General features: G+C 46.9%; 1 protein-coding gene across 1 annotated transcript; it reads left to right on the forward strand.

Moving 5' to 3' along the window:
- Positions 1-4,513: 4,513 nt before the first annotated feature.
- Positions 4,514-8,039, forward strand: ERVFC1 (endogenous retrovirus group FC1 Env polyprotein). The gene has a single exon (XM_089781654.1). The coding sequence runs from the start codon at positions 4,514-4,516 to the stop codon at positions 6,344-6,346; it is 1,833 nt and encodes a 610-aa protein (XP_089637780.1). The 3' UTR covers positions 6,347-8,039.
- Positions 8,040-10,958: the final 2,919 nt, after the last annotated feature.

Genomic DNA, 10,958 nt, shown 5'->3' on the forward strand with positions numbered 1-10,958 from the left:
TGTTAAAGGGTGCCTGGCAGGCAGCCTGTGCTAGCTACTGGGACTTAGAAACTGAGCTGATAAAGGTTAGAAATGAGAAGGAGGAACTGCGGAAACAATGTCAGAACTTAGATACCCGGGTGCGGACACTAAGTAGGGACATGGAGCACCTACAGGGGCGGCTCCTCCCAATGTTAGAAAAGGAAGGGATTGCACGTAGAGAGAAATTGGAAGCCAAACCACGAAGCATTAACAGAGCCAAAGTAGAAACTGCTCTGTGGTTAGATCCAGATGATTGGGACGGAGACATCTGGGATTCCTCTGACGGAGAATCAGTTTCCTATTCGCCTAACGAAAGGAAAGCAGCCCCAGTTCAGATGAGACCAGTTGTCACCTTTAAAATATCAGGTGAGGAGGATGGAGGAAGCTCAGGCAGCGAGGTGGAGAGAAACTCTGATGGGTGTAGATCAGACAGTCAGAGGAAGAAAGGGAGCCGAACAGAAAGGACCACACGATCCTACAAGCCCGCAGAATTACGGGAAATACAGGCAGAATTCACTAAGAGACCTGAGGAAGGAATCATAGATTGGTTAGTCCGTATATGGGACAGCGGAGCCGGACACACGCATTTATCCTCCTCAGAGTGCAGTAGGCTTAATCTGGGTGCTGGAGTATTTCTCAGCCACCCAGACGACCGAGGCCCAAAAACTCTCTGGGTCTTAGCCTGTAGGTGGGCCACAGGAATCTTTTGGGCAGACCGAGGCGAGCCTACCACTACACCGTGGGCGAATGTAGATGAAGTTAAGCGGGCCCTGCAAATAGCAGCCACTATCAGCCTGTTGAATCGGATCAAATCCAATCCCGAGCGGGAGATAGGGAACCCCTGGGAACAAAAGGGCCGATTAGATGAACTCAGACCGCTTCTGAAGGGAGCACCCAGTGCCCATAAGGCTATGTCCCTAAGTCTCCGAGACACCGTCCGAGCGGAGCCGGGCACCACCTATCAAGGGTTACTGACAATGATGATACAGTACTTCCGGGAGTTTGGGGAAGGCGGTGTACCACTGGCTAAAGCCAAGGTGCGGGAGCTAAAAGGAAACCCCAAAGGTAAACCAGAGGGTTTCAAGCCCAGGCGTGAGATAACTCCGGAAGAAAAGGAGCTCCGAACTAAACTCTGGAAGCAGTGCTTAGCCTTAGGCTACCCCAGAGATGTAATTCACGGACTACCAACTGGGAGATTAAAGCTCCTGGCCACTTTTAAGAAAGCTGATTCAGAGGGGGCAAACATAACTCCTAGTGCCCCTCCTGCTACAGACACCCCTTATACGACACTGCAACAGCAACTACATGAGCTGCCACTTTCCCCGGTTAGCTGTGACCAGGGAAACTAAATAGTGGGGGTCAGCCTCCCCTCCACATAAACGAGCTCAAAGGGGAGGAAAATCCCAGCAATGACCCCCGGATCCAAATAATTGTAAATGATAAACACACAGTATCTTTTCTGGTGGATACTGGAGCTCAAATATCCATGATTAGGCAGAAAGATTTTCATGGCCTGCCACCTTCTGGCCGAAAGCAAATACTAGTTACCGGGGTAAATGGCACAGTTACAACTTATCCCCTGGTCAAAGTAAAATTGGATATTCCCTTAGAACCCCACAGACCGCCTCGAAAGCATGAAATAGTCCTTGGAAATGCCAACATACTTGGCATGGATATCTTAAGAGGAAGGGAGGGAGTGATTAATGGAGAAAGATGGGCTTTTGGAGCTGGCCTTAAGTCACACGTGACTGTCCTGGGTGATACAGACACCCCTCGCTACAAGATTAGTTTGCTGACTCAAGCCCCCGCTCTCCCGCCTTCCACAATAACAACAATGAAACAGTACAGTATCCCAGCCGAAGCTATAGCTCCAGTCTCTGAACTAATCAAAGACTTGGAAAAAAGGGGAATCCTAATTCGCACTTACTCCCCATTTAACTCACCAGTATGGCCAGTAAAGAAGCCAAATGGGAAATGGAGACTCACTATAGACTATCGGAAACTAAATAGCAGCACGGGACCTTTAACGGCTGCAGTTCCTAGCATGGTCGACATTGTAAACAGTATACAGACTTGGAACAAGCAGTGGTTGGCTGTACTAGATGTGAAGGATATGTTTTTCATGGTTCCCCTGCAACCTGCAGATCAGGAAAAATTTGCTTTTACCTGGAAAGGGATTCAATATACTTTTACCCGTATGCCCCAAGGCTATAAACATTCCCCAACAATCTGCCATGGGGCACTGGCAAGGGTCCTAGACGGTCTGACCCTGCCACCGAGTGTCCAAATATTGCAGTACATAGATGACATCTTAATAGGAGGAGATTCCTCCGATGAGGTCCAAGAGGCCATGAATCAAGTAAGAACAACATTAGAAAGTCTTGGTTTAGATTTACCGCCGGACAAATGCCAAGGCCCCTCTCATGAGGTAAAATTCCTAGGCACTGTCTGGATGGGAGGCAGGAGGATGATCCCGAATGAGACAGTACAGGAACTTAGCCAAGCACCATCCCCCGAGGATAAAACACAGTTGAGACAATTGCTAGGAATTTTGGGGTTTTGGAGGAAACATGTACCTGGCTTTGCAGTTATAGCTCGACCATTGTACAATTTGCTTAGAAAACATGCTAAGTGGGAGTGGGGCCCTAACCACGAGGAAGCTATGAAACAGCTCATAAACGAAATACACACTTATCAGTCCATGGGCCCCATACACCCTAATGCCCCATTCCATTTGTACCTTACCGTGGGAAATACAGGAATGTCCCATGCCTTATGGCAGGAAGGTGAAACTGTACCCCGTCGTCCTATACAGTTTGGCTCAAAGTCATGGCAGGGGTCACAGTCAAATTACTTGCCTTATGAAAAGGTGCTTTTGGCAGCCTACACAGCCCTAAGGGAAACAGAGGAGCTAACCCAAGCTCAAACCATAACCCTACACACTCCCCTTCCAATCATTAAGCCCATACTAGAGGGAAAGGAGTTGCCACCAGGCGTAGCCCAGAAAATGACTGTACAGAGATGGGCACTTTATTTGCACCACAGGGTAGGTGGGGCAGATACTGCACAAAACCCCACCATGATTAAGGAGTCCCTGTGGAGGGTAGGAATGCCTGAGGAATACCATCAGCCCCCACAGCAATCTCCTATTAAGGATGCAGCCCCATTTAACCCGTCACAACCCGAGGGAGTATGGTTCACAGATGGCAGTGCCAAACTAGTGAAAGGAAAGTGGACAGGGAAGGCCGCTGCTGTATCAGCAGACACATCTGCTACACCCCTGACCACAAACATAGAGGGATCAGCCCAGCTTGCAGAGCTGGCAGCAATTAAACTGGCTTGTGCGGCAGGCGCTAGAACCATCTATACTGACTCCTACGCTGTATGGGCTGGAGCCACCCAGTGGATAACTAACTGGAAAAATAATAACTGGGAAATAGGAGGAAAGCCTGTTTGGGGAGTAGAATATTGGAAATGGATATACCAGCATGCAACCCAACATGCACTGAGCATAGGCCATGTGGCAGCTCACCAAAAGAATAACACCCCGACTGCACGGCTGAATAACCTGGCAGATGCAGTAGCACAGATCTCTGCTATTCAGGTGGATTGGAACCGCCTGTACATTTGGCTACATGAAACCTTGGGACACACAGGAAGCGATGAACTAGTACGGCAGGCACATGCCAGGGGGTGGCCTATCACCCACAAACAAGCCAGAGATTTGGTCCAAGCTTGCACCCTGTGTGCTGAGCTCAGGAAACATATAACAGAAGGACAACGGTTTGCCAGACTGAGAGATGGAAAGGTACTATGGGCAACCTGGCAAGTAGATTATATTGGTCCACTACCCACCAGTAAGCAAGGGTGGAAGTATGTTTTAACTGGAGTAGAAGTTATCTCAGGAATTGGGTTTGCTTACCCAACTCGAGTGGCAACAGGATTATCTACAGTCATGGGACTAAACCGCTTAATAGCCCTTGTCCCAACACCCCAAGAAATCCAGTCCGACAACGGCTCACATTTTAAAAACAAGCTGGTAAATGAGTGGGCCCTCCGCAATGGAGTCCAGTGGACTTTCCACCTCCCGTATCGACCCCAGTCTAATGGCATAGTCGAACGCTGGAATGGACTGTTAAAATCCCACCTGAGGCCTACGGATGGCAAATGGGGAAACAGACTGGATACTGTGGTGCAGAGATTAAACAACCGGCAGACCCCTACGGGCAGTCCACTCCACAAGGGATTCTTCCCTACAGGGAGAACCCCTCCTAGCCCCACTGTACCACTCAAGGATCCTAAATATGCACCCGGAGACACTGTGGTAATCAAGCACCCCAGCTTGGGTACACAAACACGTGTACTACACTCCTACAAGGGAAAAGGAGTCTGGACCACTGCCGATGCTGAACTAACACCAATAACCATTACTGAGGCTTGGATCGTATCCAAGACCGGCTGACCTTATGTTTTATTCCAGGAAACTGAGGCAATGATCCCGGACAGTGCTCCAACAGAATGGACCCTTCCCAATGCTGACTTGAATCCGGGAAGCTGCTATGAACTTGTTGTATATACATCACTCCTTGCTGTGACGCTTGCAATTGCTGTTGCTAGCCATAGACTAAACTTTGTGAGAAACCCTAAGCTGAAGCAAGACGTGGTACTCCGACTTGCCATGGTTTCCATCCTCATCTCAACTGTTGCTGCTACACCAGAACATCCGCTCAAAGGTGCCATTCAAGCCATCGCCTCCGCTGCTGGGGCCACGAACTGTTGGATGTGCACCTTGCTCAATTCATCCACTGGACTAGGAATCGAGTTCATCCCTCTCAGCCCGAATGACTGGTGGAACAAGAGTGATGTTTTCCGATGGGGGCCGGTATGGTTTGACGACAGCGACCACCACACTCCTAAAAATGACTCTCGGGGGGAACTCAGGGGGTGGCAAGGAAAGTGGAAACAGACGGTATGGGGTAAGCCAATAGAATATGTAACTGGAATCTCCACAGACATGTACCCCATTTGTTTCGAGAATAAGGAAGGCAGTGGACCTCAACTAGGTAGTTTTGCGGACCACCAATGCACCCACATTGCAACTTTTAATAAAGGATCAGGGGCCTGGGATATGTATTCACATCAGGATAGCCACACCCACCAAGACACCCTAAACTGCTGGGGGAACATTCTCAATGTCTCCCTTGGCCACAGACTCTTGTTTGGCATTAGCAATGCCGCCATTATCCCCCTAAACTTTAGTCAATACCCAGAAAGTAAGACCTGGCATAATAATTCCCTCTTCATAGTCCCTAGCACTGGATACATTTATAACCCTACACTGGTGAAAAGCAATAGCCTGCTGCCTGGCCAGTGTGCTAAGGCAAATCTTTTTCGACCAGACCAGATCCTACAGGACCTATTAATTGCCCTCCAGTGCTCCATCACTAACAACAGCTACTGTGCTGCATATCATGCCCCCAAAGAAAAGCCCCTGGGGAAGGGATGGTATAAGGGACCATATTCCCCTATCCTTAACAAGGAACCTGGGCTATTTTTCATTTGTGGGGAAAAGGCCTATAAATACCTGCCAGTAGGCTGGACAGGACGGTGCTCCCTGGGACACGCTGTGCCCGGAGGACTAACAGTACACCCACACATCACGGCTCCAGGTATTACCAACCTCGGAAGCTTCCTACACAGATCCAGGAGGAAATTCACCCTAAACCCTCTCATAGAACACCCCTCAGGTTTTCACGCATTTGCCCGTGCATTTTGGCCTTGGCTTGGAGTAATTGAGCTCGAACAAGCCTTAGTAAATGTTTCAGGACAGCTGGAAATAGCCCTCAACCACACTGCAGATGCTCTAGGCATACTCAACGAGCAGATTCAATCTGTAGCACGCTTTGCCCTGCAAAATAGGATTGCATTAGACGCAATTTTGGCTCAACAAGGAGGAGTTTGTGCTGTAATCAATCAGTCTTGCTGCTTTTATGTAAACCATTCAGGGCAGATAGAACAAGATGTGTCTGCCATAAAAGATGCAGTTAAAGTGCTACATGCTGTAACTAAAGATGGAGAACTCTCATGGCTGAGCTGGTTAGCCCACCAGCTGGGACTCTCTTTATCTCCCCTTCTGCATTTTATTATAACCACTATTCTGATTATTCTGATTGTAATAATTGCCTTTTGTGTAATATTGTGTGTTGTAAAATGTTTAGTTAATACAGCCGTTTCCTCTGCGCACATTCGATATACAGCGCTGGGAAAGGATCCCAGTCAATTCCTCGACCCCGAACCCTCTAATCAGGCCATTGGGTACTTTTAAATTCCTCCAAGGTGGGCAAGAGGCACTGGCAAGCCACCATCTTGCATTCCTGGGACGTGGTGTGTCGTATCAGGGGGTGGAATGCAGCCAGGCAGCCCACCCCTTTTCTCAAACAATCTTGCTTGCCCTCTGAGACATCTGTCTGTATACAGAGCAGAGAAGGAACAATAAGAAGATCAGCATAGCCATTAAGCTTTGATCTGCTTTGACCAGGATATGCAAGCTTCTGACTCTGAGTAACGATTAAGGAAATAAGCTAAGCTCGAGGCTGCAAGAAGTGTCGGCTGGCACCTATGTTGATTCGAACACACAGTCCCAGGAAGAGGAATTTCCCACTGAGAAAACAATGTCCAGTACTTCAAAATTTAATCATCTCAATTCTCTCTTACAAGTGTAAATTAAGTTCACAACTTCCTTGTAAGAACTGGTCTCACAGCAGACAGACCAGCATCAATTGGCATTACAGATAAGAAAGAGAAAATACGTGACCCACTGATTATATAAGTTGGGCCCAGCACACACTCACTTTGAGTGTCAAACTACCATTTACCTGCTGGTCGGGTTAGGTGTTTGACCTCCCGAGGTCCACGGGGACGCCCACCTCGTATTTTCGTCTTTCCGAGGAATTGAGGGACCGATCCTGGCCTGACACGCTGGGACCGAGTGACGCAGAAAGGGGTAAAAATTGTACCTGTATGTGTCCTTTTGTTTTAGTGCATGCATAGAATAGAGCTCTTTAAAGATTAAGCTGTCATTTGGTACCATTATTTTCTATTTCCTATCTTTATTTTCCTTGTAACCATTTTTTTTAAGATCTATCTATCTATCTATCTATCTATCTATCTATCTATCTATCTATCTATCTATCTATATATATATATATTTGCCAGCAGTTAAGAAATAGAACAATAGCCATTGCAACCACATGATTTATAAGCTTCCTCAAATAAACCTGTAACTGTTTAAGCTTTAACCTGACTCCTTCAGTTGCTGTAATAGAACCAAGCACAATTTAAAAGAACTTCAGCCGGTCATAAAGGGACAGATATAGGGAGAGCTTGGGCGTTTGGATTTGTGTCACACCCAGGTGGCAAAATTCAGTTGGGGCGCTTCTCAGTCTCCCCGAGGCTGCCCGCTGCGAAGGAATTATGAAATTCTAGCAGCTGAAATCTGAAGCGTAATAAGCTCTCCCTGTACACTTATTGGGGCACTCGTCAACCTCCTCCAGGTTGCCCACTGCAAGGGACCCCGGTCTCAGCAGTTAAAGTCTCGAGTGTATAGTATACACACGCACACCACTCACTGCCCTGACCATTGGTTGGCAGAACTGGGGCACTCGTCAACCTCCTCCAGGTTGCCCACTGCAAGGGACCCCGGTCTCAGCAGTTAAAGTCTCGAGTGTATAGTATACACACGCACACCACTCACTGCCCTGACCATTGGTTGGCAGAACTGGGGCACTCGTCAACCTCCTCCAGGTTGCCCACTGCAAGGGACCCCGGTCTCAGCAGTTAAAGTCTCGAGTGTATAGTATACACACGCACACCACTCACTGCCCTGACCATTGGTTGGCAGAACTGGGGCACTCGTCAACCTCCTCCAGGTTGCCCGCTGCAAGGGACCCCGGTCTCAGCAGTTAAAGTCTCGAGTGTATAGTATACACACACACGCACCACTAACTGCCCTGACCGTCGGCTGACACCTTTGCATTGTTGTTCCCATGGTACTTAAAAGTTTGTAACAAGTGATAATAAAGTTTCTTACTGGTGCTTATAAATAGGCAGTGTGGAACTAGCCCATTGGGGACCCTCAACAGGCATATTTTGGAGGCCCCCCACACAACACTTACTTTTATTAAAGGGATGGGGGTGTGATCTACTCAGGGCCTTAAACAATTGCTTAGTTTGCTTATACTATGTGCCAGCTCTGTGGAAGAGGGAGAAAACCAGCAGGACTGAGCTCAGTTGAGGGAGGCAGTGCAATAACGTGTTCTAATTTCTGACGTTTGGAAATCTGAATTTAAAACATGTCAAAAGTGGAAACAATTGGTGGTTTATCTTCACTTGAAGGTCCATTGCAAAACTACACAGCTGAGTATAAGTGAAAGTGTTTTCTGCTTGTGAAAGAGAGAAACAGCCTGGGGATAGCAGTTCAGGACCAAAGTTAATTGGTATAGATATGTGGAAAGCAGCATTTACCCACATAATGCCTTGTTCTAGTTAAAGTCTGTTGCCTTTTATGGAAATGGATAGGACCATTGGTCACTTAGTTTACTAAGTACTAAACTGATAAGCAAAGATCACTGCTGACTCATTTTTAGCCAAAGCTTCCAATCCCAGTTCCTGTTTGCATGTCCTTTAAGCCAAAGTTTTCATCTTTTGGAAATGAATTAAAATGGCTTTTAGAACATGTGGCCAATTTATGGGTTATTTTTACAACAAAAATGAAAACAAGTGTAAGTAGAGTACTACCCTTCATAATTATCAATTATGGCATATTAAAGTACTTGAACAAAATAAAAGATATATATGAGACTACTCAGCTTTTTACTGGGTGATTTAAAAAAATAGCGATGTAGTTTCTTCTCCAGGAAATTAAATAAGATTAAACATACATGAGGGAAAACAGTGGTATTGCATTGGTAGTGATAGGGAAACTATGCTGTGGTTTATGGACAGTCAAAGATTATGAACAGCTACCTTTAATATTTAAAAAAGAAAGCCAGAAATTTTATTTTTATCAAGCAACTGACATAAGGCCAAATTCTGAGATTCATATAAAACCCAGAATGCCCCAGATGGCAACAAAACTTACAAGGCAATGAAGTATAACAGTTCTAAAGAAAAGAACATTGAAGCATTCATTTTTATAACCATTCAGGTTCTGGTCCTGAATGGCACAAATCAATTAACAGTGCTTTTCTTACCCTCATAGAAGCACATGTAGAATTAAAACATGGCATATTGGAGACTTTGACAATGAATCTGCCTCTAGAAAGCACAAGTATAATCAATAAAGTATGTTTCCATTTGCACTGAATCACTGAAGTTTCAATAGAATGAGCTCCTGAAATGGACTTTTTCCTTTCTCCGATCTCCCAACCACTAAAAGAGTCCAGAGTCAATATTTCTTTCTTTCTACACAGAAGATTTTGTTTACATCGAATAAGACTGTCTCAGTGAATTAGGATGGGAGAAAAATAGGAGCAATATTATAGCTCAAACTGCAGATTTCAAACATTTGCCAATGCCTATATTCTAGGAATCATTTCAGATTTTCATTGCAGATATTTCACTTTTATATGGCTAGATCTAGGTAGTTTTGTGCAAATATATATATTTTAACAGAACAGACAATATTGGGCTCCCTATCTGTTTCTGATTTTAAGAAGGCAACACTCCTTAACAATTTAAGATACAAACACTCAACATACTTTAAAGTATTAAATAAATACTTTGATGTCACTGTTCCCCTGGAGAGAAGCTCTCCCTCAGGGCCCCTTGGATGTACACAATCCCTGATGGACCTCATAGGCCCTGCCTGCGTGGACCACTCTACCCCCACCCTGGCAGGAAGGCCTTCCCCTTCCTCTCGCACGCTTGCAGGACACAGCACATAGCCACCACATGAGGAATGTTGTGCTCCCCGAGGTCCAGGCAGGTGAGGAGGCATCTAAAACACTCCTTTATGTGGTCAAATGCACCCTCAACTGCCACGCAGGCCCTGCTCAACCTGGCATTACATGCCTGTTGTGAAGGGTTGAGGTGGCCGATGTACAGCTTCATGAGCCATGGCTGCAGGGGAAAGGCTGCATCCCCCACCAGGCATATGGGCATATCCATGTCCCCAACTCTGATGTGGCAGTCGGGAAAAAAGTCCCAGCTTGCAGCTTCTGGCAGACAGTAGAGTTCCTGAACACACATGTGTCATGTGCTTTCCTGGATGACCCAATGGTGAGTCACAGCCTACAGGACCACTGAAAAGTATCCCTTCTGATTAATGTACATTGAGGCCCTGTGGTCTTGGGCATGGATAAGGATGTGTGTCCCATCGAATGCCCCCTCTCCTGCAGTTGGGGAAGCCCAGGGTACCAAACCCCTCAATGATGGCATCCACATCTGCAAGGCGGATGACTCTGTACAGCAGGATGCTGTTTATCACCCTGACAACCTGCAAAAGGAAACAAACAAACTGAGAATCAAAGGGTGCTAGGGCACCTGAGAATTCCTCCATACCCCATCCTACTCTCATTCCCCCCCCCCCACCACTTACCAGGAGCAACCCCTGCAATCATGACCACCTCAGGCAGAGCTTTGTGTGGGCAGGAAAGAACAAACCTTCCCGGGGAGGAGGCTTACACCACTCTCCACCCCCTTTCCCTAGGGCAGCCCATTCCCCCCTTCTACCCCCCTCCTGGGATAGTGTCCCAAGAATGCCATATCTGCACGAGTACGGCCCTGATAGTCGATCTTCCCACACTGAACTGGTTCCCCACAGATCAGCAGCTGTCCGGTGTAGAGAGTTTCCAGAGGGCGATGGCAACACACTTCTGGAAGGGAATGGCAGGCCTCATGTGTGTGTCCGTCACTCCAGGGCACGGGAGAGCCACTTG

The sequence above is a fragment of the Pelodiscus sinensis genome, chromosome 13, assembly GCF_052426305.1.
Source record: "Pelodiscus sinensis isolate ZL-2025 chromosome 13, ASM5242630v1, whole genome shotgun sequence".
Classification (NCBI taxonomy): Eukaryota; Metazoa; Chordata; order Testudines; family Trionychidae; genus Pelodiscus; species Pelodiscus sinensis.